We start from the raw sequence: 18,765 nt of genomic DNA on the forward strand, positions 1-18,765 counted from the left end.
CCTTGTCAATAGGACCAGAGCAAAGAGGACCCCCAGCCTGATGGGCTGCATTCAGCAGAGCACTGCCAGCAGGTGGAGGGGGGTGACCCTACTCCTTTGCTCAGCAGTACTGAGACACACCTGGAAGTGCAGGATTCAGTGATAGAGTTCCCAGTACAAGAGAGACATGGATACATATTGGAGAGAGTCTAGCAAAGGAGTGACAACGATGAAGGGCCTGGAGCACCTCTGATAGAGGAAAAGCTGAGACAGCTGTTACTGTTCAGCCTGGACAAGAGAAGGCTCAGGCAAGGGGAATTTGCAAGTGTACCCACAAGGAATGAAGTCAAGAGAGCCATGTTCCTCTTAGCAGTATTCAGTGATGAGAAGAGATGAAGAAACAAGCCGGAACATGTGAAATCCCACCCAAATCCAAGACAGTACTTGTTTGTGTGTGCATGTGCAGGTATCACACATGGTTTGCATGTGTGCTTGTGTGCTGTGTCTGCTACGTCTGCTGCTGCTGCGAGCAGGGTATGTGGTCACGTGCTGCTCTGGTGGGCCTTGTCTGTCTGCATGTGTGCACATCTTGTGTCCTCACATGTTCTCAGTGTGCATAGGGTGGTGCTTCAGGGCTCTGTGTGGCCCCAGCCAGTACTTGGCTCCACAAGAGTGGAGCTAAGTAGTCTCAAGAGCAGCCTCAGGTTCAGAGAAGCCCTAGATGGGGTCGAAGGCATGTGGGACTGGTGACTGTGGAGCACATGAGGGTTTATGGGGGAGGGTTATGAGGCACATGGAAGACTGGGAGATGCTGTGAGAGCTATGGCATATCCAGGAAAGCAATGTGACACTCAGAGGGTCACAATACTGGGAGAGAGTTGAGTGCACATCAGAGGCATCAGGAGAGCCCTGGGGTGCTTATGGGGAATAGGAGCAGTCAGGGGGCTGTGGAACACCCAGGAGGTTGGAAAAAACCAGAGTTTTATGAGGCAAAAAACCCAGAGGCTTACGGCAGGGGGGCAGGTCCACCTTGGACAGGGTTGGGAGCATCGAAGGGGGCTCACAGGCATACAAAGAGGAGTAGGATCACAGAGTTCCATGATGCCAGACCCTAGGCCTGTGGCACCTCCTTTATTGAAGGTCCTAATGGGGGTCCCAGAGGGAGGGAGAATCCACATCTCCATCTGAAGCTTCACCACATCAAACCCCACTAACCTGCTGGTGCATGGGTGCCAGCAAGGTGCACGGGCAGCCCATTAAGGCAGGCGACACGCACATGGTGCTGGAGCTGCTGGGCCCGGTAGGAGCAAGGGGGCCGGGTGTTCCCTCCACGCAGGCGGCAAGTTGTGAGGCTCAGGGCTGTTGGGGTGGTGTAGAACCCTGCTGCATCGGGTGTCTGGGAGCAGGCAGCTACCACTCTCCATGATGGAGCATTCACGAAGGTGTTGGTGGGCTTGCAGGGCTGCCCTGTGACTGTCACTCCCTTTCGCATCAGCATGATCTCGCAGTAGCGGTGTGCCGCAATTGAGGTCGTCTTGGGGTAGTCCACATGCTGCCGCAGGAACTTCTGATAGCGGGTCTCACCCTCTGTCCCTGCCAGTGCTGCCAGCAGCAGGGCCATGCATAGGGCCCAGCCTGCCATGGACACCTGCAGAAAGAGATGTCAGGACCATCAGGACCATCTGGACTTTTGGGCCCTCAGCTGGAAATCCCACCCTGGATGCTTGATTCTTCTATGCATTCCCATCCTGGGCACAGGGGGTACTTGACAAATCCTCTCAAAATACATGGTACTGGACAGTTTGGCCATCTCTGGACACCTGGGCTCCCTACAAAACACCCATGAACACCTGGGTCCCCTACAGGTCTACACTCCCCAAAAGCCTGTGTGCTCTGTGGAACACTTTCCTGTGGACCCCTAGATTCCTTATAGATCCACCTGCTGCTCCGACACCTGGATTCACTATCTGCCCTCCCTTCTCCTTGGATAATTGGGTTCCTCACAGTCTCCTTCTGCAGACACTCTAGTCCCCATCTCATCCCTCACCTCTGTGTGTGCCTCAGTTTTCCTTATGGCCTCGGGGTCTCCAGCGATCCCTCCCGCTCCTCCTTGCTTCTTTTATAATGGCTCCAGCTGGGCCAAATGGGCAAGGATCCAGGAGGAGGGGCAGAGCAAAGAGCAAATTCCACTGGATTTGTTGGGGGAGATAGGTGTTCAGGAGATCCCACTCCCCCTCGTGGTCCCCCCAAGGTCATTAGGTAGTCATTAACAAACCACATGACTGGCTGCACATGTCCTTTCAGGTGCCTCCTGCCCATGCTGTCTTGGATCATGCATTCTGGCCCATGGTGGGAAGGACACCTAGGTCCCCTTGGGCAAGACCCCTAGTTTCCTGTGGAGAGCATCACCTCTGGGGTAGCTGAGAGACGTTTTTGCCCATTTTGGACAATGTTGTGTATCCACATCTGTGCTGCATTGCTTCAGGAGCTATGTGTCCCTTCCTTTTGTGCCCTCTTGCAGACAATTGAATATGCCTGGGAAATTCCAGGATACATTTTACCACAGTGTTACCTCACAGCCCCTGGCTGCTCCACTGAGGATGAGACAAGCAGAGAGCCAGGAGCTAACCTGATCTTATCACAAACTCAATCCTCTTCCTCAGCCATCAAGGAGAACCCGGTGAAGTCTCAAGGACTGTGTGTTCCTTCCAGAAGGAAAGGCATGCAGGGCTCAAGAGGGGCTGTCACAACCAGATGTAAGTGATTTCCACCCTCTGTTTCAAAAACATGATAGACACTATGATGAAAAGCAGCAAATCAAGGATAAAGAAGAAAGTGGACAGGAATCCTTAGCAGCCCTTCTGCATAAGCAGCCAAGTTTGACCTCACCACTGATTGAAGAAAGACAATGACACCAAATGCAGACATTTTGCAAGTAGGCCTCAGCACCTGGCTGCTGGAGAGATGCACCTTTTGAGTGTGTGTCACTATCAAACCTGATGTCCTCAAGGACAGCGCAGAGCTGCCTGTTCCAGGCCCACCATGTCTTTCAGTCTTGGGTAGGCTCATTCATGGGCACCACCTTCCCCAAAAAAGCCGGAAAAGGTCTATGACTGGCCACACTGAAAGTGCACAGTGCCCTGCCCTGGACTGTGGTGACATCTCTGCAGCCTCTTAAGACATCCTCCTTGAAGTCACACAGTAGGAACAGCTCAGACACCTAGCCAAAATCTTGCAGGCATGTCCAGATTTAATCTGTGAGCCATGGCCTACTGGCTGCTCAGAACCTGCAGTGGGTGGCACCTCCCTTTTGTGCCATTGCCCTGTTTGAGCAGAGCCAAAGCGGCAAACCCCATCCCCAGGTGCTCTGCCCATTGGAGACCCCCATCTGCACAAGCCTTACCACCAGTGTCATCCCTGGTTGCCTCCAGGATAGCTGCACCACCCAGGCATCTCCCATCCCCAGCACTCTGCTCTCATTGAGTACCTATGAGTTCAATTGAGGGGCTTCAAGAGCAGCAACCTGCTGTGCTCTGATCACCAAGCACCTTGCTGGCTCCTTGGGGAGCCAGGGATGCTCTAGAAGGCACAAGCAGATGGTTGGGGTGCCCCAGAAAAGAGCTCTGAGGGCCACGGGAGGTTGTGTGGTGGGGCAAAGGGGCGAGAGAGAGGCAGTGCAGGGCTCTTTCCAGATCTCAGCAAGAAAGGCCTGACAAACAAACAGCTTAAGAAAAGCTTTAATAAGGTATAGCAATAGCAATAATACAGGTAGTGAGCAAACCTTAATGTCTCATGGAAATCACAGATGGCAAGTAAATCTTAAGTCACAGGCCTGTGCCTGTCCAGGTTGACTGCGATGTGCCTCACTATCTGCTAAAGGTGCAGTGGTCTCAATGGTTAGGATTAACAGGTTCCAGCCCTTGGTCCGTGTGTAGCTCACCCTTCCGAAGGACATGGTATGTTACAGAAGAGTGCACAGAGAGCCCGAAGGATGTAGAACAGTGGCTTGTTCAAGATCACTAGTATCTCAAACACAGTGTCTTCCACAAGGCTCCCAGTATACACCAGTTGCACCGAGAAGTGCAACAGGGGCGTGGGAGCACTCTGAAAGGTACACAAAGGCCCCTTGGAAGCCTCAGGGTATGCAGAGGTCTCAGAGTCGCCACAGAAGGCACAGAAAGGGCAAAAGTGATCTGCTGAAATGCATGCCAAGGCTGCCTTAGCGTGGAGGTCTCAGGATGTACCAAAAGATCCCAAAAGTCCATAAGCAAAAAATACTAAGGGAGGCAAATGGGACTGAAAGGGACAAGAGTGTTCTGTGGGGCCATGGGAGTTGGCTGGGGTGCACCAAGAGGCTGCTATGGTGCCCAGAAAGGTGCAAGGACTACCCTGAGGTGCTTGTGAAACCCTCATGCTTCTGAATGCCCCACAGTGCTGCTGGAATTGCCACAGCTGTCTTGAGTTCCACAGGTGAATTTCTCAAATTAAAATCAAGCCCAGCCAGCCAGGTCTCACACCCCTGAGGCCCCTGCCCCTTTCATCGTGTTCCTTGCTTTGCTGTTTCCAGGAGACAGGCCAGACAGTCTCAGCTTCTCCAGGGACATTCTGCTCCTGCAAGAACTATGGCTTGATTTGCTGGCCAAAGGAAAATTCTGACTTGATGAAGAGGTTATCTGAGGCATCTGCAATGCTGCTACATGCAGAAGGAGATTCTTCAGAGACATAACAAGAAAATAAGGGAAGACTTGGAGAAAAGGAGATGCATTTCTCTGCTTGTCCATCTACAGATCCAGCAAGGCTTGAAGGGGGGGACAACAGAGAGGCTGTTGCAGCAGAGGCAGTGAGCAATGCTGTCCATGTGCACTGGGACATTTCCAGCAAGAATGTTTTACATGAGGCTGTCTCTCTCACTCTCAGGTACTATTTGGGAATCAAATAAACCCTAATTAATACAACAGCTGTAGCAAGAAAAGGTACAGGAGATAGGGGGTGGTGAAAAGGATAATGGGCAAGGGGAAATACTGCTTACACCAAGGTAGTGTTTCCAGAGAAGGAAAGCTGTATGGTGGCTGCTATGAGCAAACCACTGAATTTGTTTCATTCAGCTTGCCCAGGAAACAAGAAAGCGTACACACATGTGCGTCCCAAATGGGTGAAAATACTTATTTGTGTTGTGATATTGAATTAATAATATTTTACAACTGCCTTTTGTTCTAAGCTGTATTGCCTTACCACACTGCCTCTCACAACTGAGGTGATTACCTGTTTCTTCAACCTCCTCCCACCTCTAGTTTCAGTAGTTTTAAATGGTCATCCACAAATCTGATCACCACAGGCGACAGTTAATCTTATTTAACATTGTATACTCTATGTTCCTGCATGCAGAATGTGGCCTCTTCACGGCCTCTCTCTTCTCCTTCAGCCTCTGCCTTTCCAGCCATCCTGCCGGGGCCACGTGAGAAAGGACACTGACCCTTGTCCCAGAGGGACTGTGTCGTGCTGTACTGGGACCAGTGCTGTTTAATATCTTCATCAGTGACACAGACAGTCGGACTGAGTGCACCCTCAGCAAGTTTTCAGATGACACCAAGTTGAGTGGTGCAGCTGATGTGCCAGAGGGACAGGATGCCGTCCAGAAGCGCCTGGACAAACATGGGAAGTGGGTCTGTGTACACCTCATGAGGTTGAACAAGGCCAAGTGCAAACTCTCGTACCTGGGCTGATGATATTCTCATTACCAATATAGGATGGGGATGAAGAGATTGAGAGCAGCTCTGTGGCAAGGGACCTGGGAGTACTGGGCTGAAAAGTTGGTCCTGACTTGGCAATATGCAATCACAGCCCCTAAAGCCAACCATATCTCTGGTGGACAGAGGTGATTCTGCCCCTCTAATCTGATGAGACCCTACTCAGAGTACTCTGTCCAGTTCTGGTGTCTTCAACACAAGGTGTAGGTCTAAAGGAGGACACAAAACACATCAGAGGCCTGAAACTCCTCTTTCATAGAGACGGTTGGGGTTGTTCAGCCTGGAGAAGCCTTCAGGGAGATCTTAGTGTGACCCTTTCAGTACACAAAGGAGGAAGGCTTGCCAATATAAGGACAGATACTTCAGCAGGACCCATTGTGATAGGACAAGAGGCAATAGTTTTAAACTACAAGGGTAGATTCAGACTAGATGTGAATAATAGTTTTTAGCAATGAGGGTGATGAGAACACTGGAATACATTTGCCCAGAGGGGTGGCAGAAGCCCCATCGCTGGAAACTGAATCCAGTCAGGTTGGATGGGGCTTTGAGTGACTTGATCCAGTTGAAGACTAGATCTCTGCTGGCTTCCGGGGAGGTGCAATACATGAACTTTAAAGGTTATTTAGCCCAGACCATTAGTGCCATTCCCCCTACAGAGAGCACGGTCTGCTCCTTCGCCTCTTCACCGCACGCCTTTCCCGTACTAGACGAGGTGGGAGCGGTCAGCCTCGACAGGGTGGTGGCTGCCGTGGAGGAGCCGCGTACTGGAAACATTAAGCCCTGATTTTTCGGGGCTTTAATTTTTTACGAGATCTCATTTTCTTTCTTCCCTCCTTAAACCCTGTCGCCGGCCCAGCCGGTACCCGCCCGAACACAAAGCTGGCGGCAGGAGCGGCAGCACCCCACAGACACCATAAGCCTTCCCTGCGTTACCGGTTCCGCTGTGGTAGATCCCAAGCAGCGCCCCGAGTCCTGCCGCGCTCCTGGTTGCGCCCCGCCGTGGTGCGCCCCAGCGGCGCCCCCGCCCCCGCCCCGGCCCCCGCCCCTCGGAGCGCCGCCGTCGCTCTCGCGAGAGCTCCAGCGGCGGGCGCAGGGCTCGCGCCGGCCTCGCTCTCGTGTAATCTCGCGCGAGAGGCGCTTCCGGTCTTTTCGGCGGTGAGGCGGGGCCATGGCGGTCGGCAAGAATAAGCGTCTCACCAAGGGCGGCAAGAAAGGCGCCAAGAAGAAAGTGTAAGGGCGGCCGGCAGAGGAGGGCAGCGGGCCGGGGGATGCCGGGTGGGGTGCTGCGGCGGCAGGATGGCGCGGATACGGGGCGGATGGCGGCTGCAGGGAGCGGGCCGCTGCTGTCATGGCGGCGGCCGGCCTCAGGCCTTGCCTGCACGCGGGGCGAGCTGCGTGGCGGCGGGAAAGGGGATCGCGGGCAGAGCTCAGGTGAGGGAAAGGGAGCCGCGGGCAGAGCTCAGGGTGAGGGAAAGGGGATCGCGGGCAGAGCTCAGGTGAGGGAAAGGGAGCCGCGGGCAGAGCTCAGGGTGAGGGAAAGGGGATCGCGGGCAGAGCTCAGGTGAGGGAAAGGGAGCCGCGGGCAGAGCTCAGGGTGAGGGAAAGGGGATCGCGGGCAGAGCTCAGGGTGAGGGAAAGGGGGCCGCGAGAAGAGCTCAGGGTGAGGGAAAGGGGGCCGCGAGAAGAGCTCAGGGTGAGGGAAAGGGGGCCGCGAGAAGAGCTCAGGGTGAGGGAAAGGGGGCCGCGAGAAGAGCTCAGGTGAGGGAAAGGGGGCCGCGAGAAGAGCTCAGGGTGAGGGAAAGGGGGCCGCGGGCAGAGCTCAGGTGAGGGAAAGGGGGCCGCGGGCAGAGCTCAGGTGAGGGAAAGGGGGCCGCGAGAAGAGCTCAGGTGAGGGAAAGGGGGCCGCGAGAAGAGCTCAGGGTGAGGGAAAGGGGATCGCGGGCAGAGCTCAGGTGAGGGAAAGGGAGCCGCGGGCAGAGCTCAGGTGAGGGAAAGGGGGCCGCGAGAAGAGCTCAGGTGAGGGAAAGGGGGCCGCGGGCAGACGTCAGGGTGAGGGAAAGGGGGCCGCGGGCAGGGCGAGGGTGTCGGCCGAGCTGGGCTCCATGCAGCCCAACTATGTTACCAGGTGTGGGGAGCGCACCGCGGTGGAGCCGGGCCCGCACCTGCTCCCGTCTCCGGTAGCGGCCGTTGGAGGCCCAGGTCTGGCGCTGTTTGCTCGGTGTAAAAGCCGGGGTTCTTGGGTGGTGTTGAAGTCCACCTCTTGTATTGCTCCTGAGAGCAGTACGATACTGAGACCATAAGGTCGTGTGGATTTTTGTCATCTGAGCTTTGTAATGTCTCTGGAGTTGATTTATGCTTTTCTGAAGTAAGTTGTAATGAATATCTGCCTTCCTGCAGTGTGTAATGGCTACCGTCTGTATGCACAGACTTGGCAACCTGTGTGCGTTAAACTTGAAAGCACAGTATTGACGCTTGTATTTTCGTTTTACAGAGCATATGGGGAGGTTCAGTCTGAGGAAAAAAAAAAACCATTTTTTTTTTCTGTTTTATTTAAGGGTTGATCCTTTCTCCAAAAAGGACTGGTATGATGTCAAAGCACCAGCAATGTTTAATATCCGAAACATTGGGAAGACGCTTGTCACCAGGACTCAAGGAACTAGTGAGTAGTGTGGTTTTGTGCAGTAAAAATATGTTTTTGTTCTGTGTGTTATCTCCAAATGAGACTTGATCAGAGAACTGCTAAGAGGTACTTTTTGCTCGTTGTGAACATAACACCCCTAACTTAACTACTTGATTTGAGTGACTTTATAAAGTTGGCTGGATAGTTTAAGTAAAATGAGCTTAGAATTGTTTAGGCTGGAAAAGACCTGTAAGATTGAGTCCAGCTGTCAACCCAACACCATCATGCCCCCTAAAGCATGTTCCAGAGTGCCATGTCAACACATTTTTTGATCACCTCCAGGGATGGTCATTCCCGCAGTCTCCTTGGTCAGCTTGTTCCAATGCTTGACCACTTCCAGTAAAATAAATTTTTCCTCATACCCAATCTGGGCTTCCCCTGGTACAACCGGAGGCCATTTCCTTTCGTTCTGTCACAGATTACTTGCTGGAAAAGACATGATACCCACCTTGCTACAGCCTCCTCTCAGGTAGTTGTAGAGAGTGATAAAGTCTGCTCTCAGCCACCTTCTTTTCAGACTAAACCATCCTGTTTCCCTCATCTGCTCCCCATAGGACTTCAAGGCCCTCCACTAGCTTAATTGCCCTTTTCTGGATATGCTCCAGCAACTCACTGCCTTAGATTGAGGTCTCTAAAACAGAATGCTACACTCCAAGTGTACAATCGCTTCACTGCTCCTGCTGGCTACAATTACTGATCCAGGCTAGGATGCTGTTGACTACCTTGGCCACCTGAGCATACTGCTGACTCATATTCAGGCAGCTGTCAGTCAGCACCTCCAGGTCCTTTTCTGCTGATCAGCTTTCCAGCTACTCTTCCCCAAGCCTTTAGTGTTGAGTGGTGGTGGTGTGAACCATGTGCAGGACCTGGAATTTGGCCTTGTTAAATGTAGTACAAAGGACCATGGCCTATTGATGCATTCTGCCCAGGTCCTGAGCCTTCCTACCCTCAAGGAGATGAGTTATCCTGCCCAATTTGGTGTCATTGCAAACTGAGGGTGCACTCAGTCTCCTCCAGGTAATTGATAAAAGACTGGCCCAAATACTGAGCCCTGGGGAACACCACTTATGTGGTGCTGCCAACTGGATTTGACTCCACCACAGCTCTGGTCTTAGCTGTCCAGTTGTTGTTTACCCAGCTAAGAGTGCACCTGTCTAAGACACGAGCCAACAGTTTTGTTAGGAGGATTCTGTGTGAGATGGTTTCAAAGACTTCAGTAAGACAGACATCCACAGCCCTTCCCTCATCCAGAAGGTGGATCATCTGGTCATAGAAGGAGATCAGGTTGGTCAAGCAGGACCTGCATTCCATGAACCTATGCTTAGTTGCAAGGGAGGTAATATAGCCTGGTCTTTGTACAGGAGTACCAAGTCATGGGTATGATGCAGAAGGACATGCCTGAAGCTTCTGATGAAATGCTTGGTAACTTCACGAGTGAGGAGAGGAAAGGGGGATTAATGAGTTACTCTGATGGTCAGAGGGAGGCTGCTACAGGAGATGTTGATCACAGCAGGAACTTTAAGACCATTGTGTTAGAGGAGACTGAAGTTTGAGGCTTTCAGGTAAAGAGACCTCTCTGTTGAGCGGTAGAATTGCTAACTCGGTGGGCACAAAGGTAGGTGTATCACTGAAGAGTATTACATAGTTGGGCACCTTACTTGAAGGAAGCCTCTTGGGGATGCAGGCTTATCTGGAGAGGTAAAAGCATTTCTGGAAAGTTTGCTGTATAGAACATCTGAATAGTTGCATTATGCTTTTGGGCTTGCACTTAGGAAGATGAGCATTATTTTGAACTGTATGTTTAGAGAAGAAGTAATGGTTGCTCTAAATTAAGTATGAGACTGCCAGCATTAAAATGGTTAATTGTTAGTTCCTGTGATTTGTCTGTACTTGGGTGTTGGTTGGTGTGTTTTAATCTGTGATGATGTGGCTTTTTGTTTCTCTTCATCATTGTTTATGATTTCCAAATACTTCATAACCTTTTCCACTTCAAACCCAGTTGTTAAGCTACTGGAGTCTGCAGTATACTGGTGTTTGTGTTAAGATTCAACAAAATACAATACTTGTTCCTACGATTTGATTTGATCATGTTGAAGGTGCATGTAAACTTCAGAGATGTGAAGCCGTTGGCTTTACTATCGGAAAACAGCAAATAGAAAGTCAGTGTCTGGCTTGAACAATACTGTTCTAATGTTAATAAAAGGTGTCTTGTTTTGTTTTATAATACAGAAATTGCCTCTGATGGATTGAAGGGCCGTGTATTTGAAGTTAGTCTGGCTGACCTGCAGAACGATGAGGTTGCATTCCGTAAATTTAAACTGGTAACTGAGGATGTTCAGGGCAAAAATTGTCTGACCAACTTCCATGGAATGGACCTCACCCGGGATAAAATGTGCTCCATGGTCAAAAAATGGCAGGTGCGTAAAGAACAGGATATGCATTGTTGCAGGAGGTAGCCACTGATGCATTGTGAAACTGTGTTTGAAGTGGCATCAGCAGGTATCTGTGACTGTCAGGTGTGTGGTTTGAGAAACCCATCCATTGCATTGATAAATGGCTTTGTTTTTCAGACGATGATTGAGGCCCATGTAGATGTCAAGACTACCGATGGTTACCTACTGCGCCTCTTCTGCGTGGGCTTTACAAAGAAGAGGAACAACCAAATCCGCAAGACCTCGTATGCCCAGCATCAGCAGGTTCGACAGATTCGCAGGAAGATGATGGAGATCATGACCCGTGAGGTCCAAACTAATGACCTGAAAGAAGTTGTCAATAAGCTGTAAGCTTTGTGGTTTCTTTTGTTCCTCTTCTGCAGTTCATATAGTCTTGTTCTTCAGCTGTTACCGAGTACTTGGGGAACACTGGTGCTTCACATCCTGTTCAGCAGAAACCAGGCAAGGTGCCTGTCATTTGGAAAAGCTAATGTGCCATTTTCTTAGAACATTCTTGACTTCTGTATCATACTTGACTTCTATTAACCATCATGTTTATGTGGATGCAAAACCAGGTTCTCCAGAGGGCTTTTGACTCATGTTTCTGCATAAATCTGTTGGGGTTGCGTATGTTCTGTCTTTTGACAATAGAAGGAAGTTTTCTAAAGTATATTTGCCTCTTTGACTTCAGGGCTGCTTTCAAAATTGGCACACGCACACAAAGTGCCTTACAGTGTTGCAAGGAAAATGTCTTTGAATCTAAACATACTTTAAGAAAATTGTTGGAGTGAAGGTGGTACTGATGCAGACTTCTTTAGAATGTTAGTCTTTCTCAGAGATCTTCTAAGCCTGTGGTGTTGGAGAAGCAGCAGGCACAGTGTTGAGCATTCTGGTACTGATGGTGTTCTCTGATATCTCAGGATCCCAGACAGCATTGGCAAAGACATAGAGAAGGCATGTCAGTCCATTTACCCTCTTCATGATGTCTATGTCCGCAAGGTTAAGATGCTGAAGAAGCCCAAGTTTGAATGTAAGTCAGTTACTGCAATCATGCTGTTCTTAAGTCAGGGCGTGGGAAGCTGTTACTAGAAATGTTTGCTTTCTGTTACAAAGGTATCAAAGCAGCCTCATAAGCTCACAGCTGTGGTAGTGAAGAGGCTTGTCTTCTAGTCCTGTTTGGCTTTCATCCTCAAAAGCCAAGCAGTGATTCTTCAGGTCAGGGCTGCTTTGAATTATTGCCTGAACCTGTGGCTGAATGTTCAAAAGCACTGCCTTGGGAATGAATGATGACAAGATGTTTTGGTCCCAGATGATGTGGAGTGATTACTTTTTCCCATTTTCTGACATTCCCATATAATGCAGTAGTAGATTTTGGAATTACTTAAAAAAACAACCTTTAATTTGCAATTTCATTATATAGCAATTTTACTGCTTATTGCTGTCTGACTGGCAGTCAGCATCTCCTTGCATGAGCTTTTGGGAGTGGACCTTGATCATGTTTGCATTACATGTACCTAGTGGTTTAATTTGTGTGTGATGAGCAATTTTGTACTTCAAAACTGTTGCAAATAGGTGCATCTCTCACTATATATAATACTTCTTTTTAGTGGGCAAGCTGATGGAACTGCATGGCGAAGGTGGTGGTGCTGGAAAGCCTTCTGGGGATGAGGCAGGCACAAAAGTAGAGCGAGCTGATGGATATGAGCCGCCTGTGCAAGAATCTGTCTGAAACTAAAAAATGGTGGAAAATAAAAGTTTTAATATACAGAACTGCTTGGTTGCCTGTCGCACCATGCCACATATGTGCATGGGTTTTGAGTAAGGTAAACTTTTCTGCCTTGGTTTTGGGAAGAAAAAAAGCAAAAGTATTTGATTTGGAGATATGATTTTTGTTCTGATTTTTGTGATTGGTGGTGTGAGATGGGTGGAAGAAGGTGGATTGTTATTTTTGAAAGATGGAAGGTATAGCACCAAGGGTTTTGTACGTTTGTCTTTCTTAGTAACTTTCTCATAGAGGTTGTTTTTGTGAAAGGTGCTTCAAAGAGGAGTATCGCACAGGACAAATTTGGGTCACACTGGAAGACTCCCTGTTTCAGAATATGTTCCCCTATAGGGAAGACTTTGGGATTCATCCAGGCTACTTACTTCAGAATTGCATGTGTGTAGGTTTAAGCTTCTCTGTGATAATTGGATACAACTTCTTATGGGATAGATCTGTTCTCTCATAGTGAAAAAGTGTTAAAAGCTCCTTAAGCTGATGATCTTGAGAGCAGTGTTTTGAGCAGTGTAGAAATGCAAAATACGCTCAAGTGTAGGGCTGTGTGTAGTTCTTCAGCTTCTATCAGAACCGAGGCTAACTGATCACAGCAGAAAAACCTCTGGAACCTGAGGGGGAAGAGCATGCTGTGAAGAGGCAGTGGACTGCATTCTGAGGGCATCTGACTGAATGAAAAACCCACTGTCTGATAGCATTTTTACCACTTGTTTAGCCTATGCCAGCTTAAAAATTGAACAGTTTGTTTTTCTGGTAAGACATGGAGTATTTTTCAGTATCAGAAGATTTAAGAGCTTAGCATAACTCTAGACTCTGCTGTTAATTTGTTGATAGGTTTGTGGTGTAAAGCTTGAGAGCAAAATGGTACAGACCCATTTGGAGAGGTTGGTCAGGCAGTGGTGACTTGCAGTCAGCTGTGGACAGCTTAGAATGAGAACTGAAGGAAAGTACAAAATGTTCCTGATGCAGCAGAGATACCCAGGAAAAATAGAAGAGTTCTCTCTGGGGGGGGTCAAGGATTTTTACCTTTTCCTAATTGGTAATTCTGACTGGGAGCAAATGATAATGCAAAATGGAAAGAATGTTTTCTGATTTATTTAGATTGCAGGTGATGTGATTACATGTTGTGGTTTCATGTGGTGTTTTAGTAGTGGGAATGATATTTAGAGTACTGCAGGACTTGATGTTCAGGTAGCCATCTGCACTGGGTTGTAAATACAGGTCTGCTTGTTCTGCCTTTTCCAGTCTGCAGTGGAAGGGTAGCACATGTCTAACAGTACTGCTTCTAATCTTCTGCTCTGCTCATCTCTGAGGTAGGTGTCATTGTCCTCTGAGTCCTGGTCAGTCATATTTTTGAGGCTAGAAATTGCAATAAATGTCTCTTTTCTAACAAAAAAAGAGAATTTCACTGGAAAAACAAACTGATCTCTTTAGTGTAAGTATGGTGAGGCTGAAAATCCTTGAATCTACTACAGTAAGTAATGCATGTTTGTACAGATATGTGAATACACTGAAGCTATGCATTAGAATGGTAGAGATTGGAAGTGACCTCTGGAGATGATCTGAGTTTGAATTAGAGTAAGATCTGTCAGAGCTTTCTGGTAATGGATGTGTGTTGGCTGTATTTGCTGATTAGTAGCAGTTCCTTCCAGTCCACAACGGGCTGCAACTGGCTTGCGTGTACTCTGTAGAGTAGGAGAGTTAGAAACCCCTAAGGTGCTTTACTTTTTCCTTCAGCTCTACGTCTGAGGAGTGTATGTTGCAAAAAGGCTAGTCCAAGAGGGTTTGGGCAAAGAATAAGAACTTTATTTTTTTCAGTTTGTTTGCTTGGGATTTTCTGAGCAGTAGATGGTTGGTGTTACCACACAGGCGCTCTGGGTAGATGTATGCTTTCTAAAATTATTTCAGATGAAGGAAGACTAAGCAGAAGGGCAAACCTGGAGCATCCTCTCTATTCTCTGTAGAGATGTCGGCTGAAAAGCCATGGTGTGTAGATAGCAGTAAACAGCTGAGCACACTTATAGGTTTAGAAGTGTTGATCAGCTCAGGGTCAGACCAAGTCTTCATCTCAAGTAATGTGCCACAGCCAGAGTAGTCAGTGCCTTGTGTGATTGCCTGCAATGAGCATGAGGTTGCTGCAGGTAGGAAATGTCTTAGATTCTGTAGCTGTCAAATGTGAGGTGTACCTGAGGTTGAAGGCTTGAGTCGAGTGGCTTACAGCTGGAGTGCTTGCTCAGGGACACCACACTGCTGCATTTGTCTGCAGGTGGGAGGAGATTTGTTGCTGTTGAGTTGAATACATAAGCAGGAGACCATAAAATTGCCAAGTGGAAAGATTAAGTTATCATGACTTAATTATAAAAAAATTTATTGGTTAAATACATTCTTAATTTACAGAGGTACCATAACAAATTTACTGGACTTAAAGGTTTTATTTAGGACACCATTAATTCTACACAGGAGAAAGATGCCTTTGGGCAGGTCAGACAGAGAATGTTTTCATAAATGAGGCTTTAATTTTCATAGGAATGTACGGGGGCCTAGCTGAATTTTGCAACTACATTGCAGTTACGATTTGTGCTCCACCTCATTCTCAGGGTTTGTGTGTTGGGGTTTTTTTCTAAATTATATCCTGTACACCTTAGGAATCTGTTTTTCTGATCTGTATGAAGTTTCATGGTGGTATTAGACATACCGAGCATTAAGAAAATCCCTTCCTGTAAAAGCCAAGCCTTTAACTTGTTTCAGTTGTAATAAAATACGCTGCTTTAGCTGCCTGCAGCAACGCAAGCAGCCTTCAGATGGCACTCCTTGCTCTGAATGTAAGGCTTTGCTACTCCTGCTCTGCATTCACAGGGCAGTTATGATCGAGAGTGGTCTTACCTACTGACAGGCACTGACTTTAAACATTCAGTGGAAGCTACAAAAACAACTGGTCAATACACAGTTATAAAAATGAAAAAGAGGAAGTTGGAAAAAAATATAAAAACTCAGCTCTACTTTTGAGACTTGTATCAAAATCTTAGAAAACTGCCAGACAAACAGTAAGTAAACATCACATACCTAAGCCTCACCTGCTACCACAGCGATGTGGTATATGAGTATTCTGTTGGTATGGGTTCAGGTGTTCCCCCCTGCTGTGCCCATTGGAGGTTTGGGAGTTGTTGGCACAGATCATGGGGGAAGAAGCCTGTTTTAAAAGGGTGATCCACTGAAAGTCCATAGTTGAAAGTCTTTGGGCTTGCAAAAGCCAGGAAAGCTAGCTAGCTATGCATTTGTGTTGTCAGATTTCTCCAGAAGAAGATCTCTCTCTTACTGGAATGCAGACTGAGCCGTTGGAATCTCCTGGCAGGAGAGCTTGGAGAGTGGGAAAGGCTGTCCTCTCAGGTGGGTTTGCATTAAGGTTTTGTTCCACAGGAGTTCTGGATAGGTGTGTTTGGGATTGTAAATCTGAATAATAGTGGTGTAGATTGTCGTGTTTCTCCCTCTCAAGAATGGCATATAACATAACTGGTTTTGTAATGTTAATTGCCTTAATGAAAGTAGAAATCCAGTTCTCAGCCCATTAAACCTGCCTGATCTTCCTCCCATGACGATGTGAATGGTATTGGTGCAGTTTAAACACATACTGCTTCTTGAGGATAAAATAACAGAAGGCTAAGGCTTGTGTCTGTATTTGAAAGCACTGTAACAGTGACTGCAGAGTGAAAGAGTGCCAAGGATCTCATGTCTACTGCAGGTTCCTCAGGCTTGCTTCATGTGAGGTCAGGTCTGCTTCCAAGACTGGATGCTTGTTTCCTGCTGAGGGGGAGAGCCCTTCCGTTCAGTTCTGCCTGACCCCTAGTGCAGCGCATGGGGAGGGGAAGGCTACCCTTACAATTTAGGTGCACTTCGACCTTCTATTGCAGTAGGTATTTCTTGCTATAATGCTTAAGACTTCCTGTTGATAAAGATGTAGGAGGCACATGACTAAGTCAAAACCCTCTTTGTCAGTCATGGTGGTTCTAGTATCCAGCTGCCTCTCACCTGTTGGCCCTTGCAGACCCACAAAGAAAATTCTTGCAAAATTGAGGGTGTCTTGGTTTGTGGTGACCTGCATCTCTCTGATGTAATGACTCATGCTAATAGCTTAACACTTGCTTTTGCTGAATAGTACAAGTGACAGAATACTGTTAGGAGTGAAAGAGGCAGCTGCAGCCTAATTTTTTTTCTATTCCAATCTGATGAAGTTAGCAGTTAATCAAGATGCATTTAACTATTCTGCCAGAAGTCAAGTGTTGCAATTTACTATGAGGAGTGCCTATAATGTGAAGCTACCTCAATTATGTTTGTCTTAGTTTGTTGTTCAAGTCATGATGCTACTTTTAACTAAATGTCTTTGTTGTAACTTCTTGCCAGGCATCTTTTGCTTTAGGCCTTGACAGACCCCTTACAATTATGTACAGTATAGTTGGTAACAAACTGGAAACTAATCCCATGTCTGCTGAAAGCTTAAACCCAGGGCTGTATAATATCCTTCATGTTAAAGATAGGAATAGTGTTACTGAAGTATGTTCCAGTGCTCGAGTGATAAATGACGCACAGGCTGAGTGTAGACTGGCTTTCCACTTACCTAAAGGAGGTGGAGAGGCAAATAGTTGGAATAATGCAGCTACTGCATGGAGAGGGTTTGAGAAAGCTCAGTAAATGCTGTCTGATACAACTAACTTCAGCTGGGAAAGAAGGGTGTGATCGATGATGGCTCAAAGGACAGTGGACAGCAGAAAAATCTAAACCTCTACCTGGAAAAGGTTTGGGGGCAAGAGAGGAAGGTCTAAGATGATTCATACCTGTTTGGACATTATTCATGAAGAGGCAAAACACAACGTTTTACTTGTGTGGTCTTCCCTTAGGAGCAGTTTGAGCTAAGAATAGAAGAACACTACACCAGGATTTGCTTCTGAGTTTAGCCTCTTAATAGTATTGGGCTGGATATTTTTCTACTATGAAATAACAGTTACCTTCCTTATCCTCTAAATCATAAACCAAGTGGATTCCACTGCTAATGTGGAAGTCAAGCAGTAATGAAACCTGAATATTGAAGTTGATCTACATATTGAATGCTGTATTTATATCTTTGAAACGATCTTTAAAATTTTAAAGAGCAAAGAACCTTAGTTTATGCAGGGTTTGTGCATGATAAATGTAACACCAGACAGTAAACATACTAGAATGCTATTTTAAGTTAAAACGGTGTTGCACCACAGGATTTCCCTAGCTGGAAACCACTGAGAATCCTGCTTGTGTTTGCTCTTGGAGCATTCATGAAGCATGACTACATACACTGTCACAGAAGGCTAACATTTTCTTATTTGACTTCAAGATACTAGTATGACTGTCTAGAAAAAGTAGTGCAAAACAGTCAGAACAGGTTGTTGTCTTGGCTGTGCCTTTAGGGTGGAAAACATTCTCTCCCATGTGTAGGGAGTATGCAGAGAGGCAACACTTCATGGTGTTTTTAAAACGTGAACAAAGTTCTTGGGAAATATCCCAGACTTTCCTTGTATCTCTCCACTCATCCAGTCTTCATCTACAGATTCCAGCTCTGTTATTGTATCACCTGCCTGTAAGAGAAGGAGTAAAGTGAGCTGCTACAGCTTAGCCTGCAATGTTAATGCATACATAGCTGATTTTATTCAGAAGCAATTGACATCAATCAAATAGAAGCAGGACTTGGCCAGTCTCTTCTGTTGTGTACATCTCTCTGATTGTTTGCTAAACCAGCTGAAAGTTCTTGTAGGGCCAGTACTTGTCTATGCTGAAAAATCACCACTTTTTAGGAACTTAAAACCAGCAGTGCTGTGTAATTGCTTGCATTGCATAAGCTGTCCAAGGCGTTGAATAAGGGAGAGAGCTGGCTTACAGGCCCCTGACTTACCTGTGATTTGTGTGTTTTGCTCTGTTGCAAAAAGGTTTCTTAAAACACATCTGTCTGTTGTTTTTTTTTTTCAGTTCAGTCCAAATATTTTCTAGCACTGAGAAGGTTTTCTCTTTCCTTCAGAAAATTTCATTTCCCAAAAACGAGAGCAGTTGTCTGAGTAGCTCAGTGTGTCAATTTCAAGTAAGTTGTAGCCTCCTTCTATCCATGTTACTTTTTCTGTTCTGTGTCCTCCC

General features: G+C 47.3%; 3 protein-coding genes and 1 non-coding gene across 9 annotated transcripts in view; 2 read left to right on the plus strand and 2 right to left on the minus strand.

Moving 5' to 3' along the window:
- Nucleotides 1-1,073: 1,073 nt before the first annotated feature.
- On the minus strand, nt 1,074-6,742 carry LOC135178098 (ribonuclease CL2-like). Of its 3 annotated transcripts, XM_064148644.1 has the most exons (3): nt 6,660-6,734; nt 2,609-2,753; nt 1,074-1,627 (listed from the first exon to the last, which is right to left on the minus strand). In XM_064148644.1, exon 3 carries the CDS (start codon nt 1,619-1,621, stop codon nt 1,190-1,192), a length of 432 nt encoding a protein of 143 aa, XP_064004714.1. In that variant the 5' UTR covers nt 1,622-1,627; nt 2,609-2,753; nt 6,660-6,734; the 3' UTR covers nt 1,074-1,189. The 3 variants fall into 3 exon arrangements, with proteins under 3 accessions (XP_064004714.1, XP_064004712.1, XP_064004713.1); XM_064148642.1 differs by lacking the exon at nt 2,609-2,753 and having other exon boundaries at nt 6,660-6,742; XM_064148643.1 differs by lacking the exons at nt 2,609-2,753; nt 6,660-6,734 and adding an exon at nt 2,027-2,081.
- A 106-nt stretch (nt 6,743-6,848) lies between these two features.
- Nucleotides 6,849-12,608, plus strand: RPS3A (ribosomal protein S3A). Its single transcript, XM_064148641.1, has 6 exons — nt 6,849-6,956; nt 8,282-8,385; nt 10,636-10,823; nt 10,977-11,185; nt 11,759-11,868; nt 12,446-12,608. The coding sequence occupies exons 1-6, from the start codon at nt 6,895-6,897 to the stop codon at nt 12,565-12,567; spliced, it is 795 nt and encodes a 264-aa protein (XP_064004711.1). The 5' UTR covers nt 6,849-6,894; the 3' UTR covers nt 12,568-12,608.
- LOC135178527 (small nucleolar RNA SNORD73) lies at nt 12,117-12,186 on the plus strand. The gene has a single exon (XR_010303584.1). It is a non-coding gene; the product is annotated as a small nucleolar RNA SNORD73 (small nucleolar RNA).
- Nucleotides 12,609-14,963: 2,355 nt separating the features above from the next.
- Nucleotides 14,964-18,765, minus strand: part of SH3D19 (SH3 domain containing 19) — a 76,608-nt gene continuing 72,806 nt past the window's right edge. For all 4 annotated transcript variants that reach the window (XM_064148636.1, XM_064148637.1, XM_064148639.1 and 1 more), the window contains exon 20: nt 14,964-18,215. In XM_064148636.1, the coding sequence (XP_064004706.1) occupies nt 18,099-18,215 (117 nt within the window). In that variant the 3' untranslated portion in view covers nt 14,964-18,098. The remainder of the gene's footprint in view (nt 18,216-18,765) is intronic.

Source organism: Pogoniulus pusillus, chromosome 9 (genome assembly GCF_015220805.1).
Source record: "Pogoniulus pusillus isolate bPogPus1 chromosome 9, bPogPus1.pri, whole genome shotgun sequence".
Taxonomy (NCBI): domain Eukaryota; kingdom Metazoa; phylum Chordata; class Aves; order Piciformes; family Lybiidae; genus Pogoniulus; species Pogoniulus pusillus.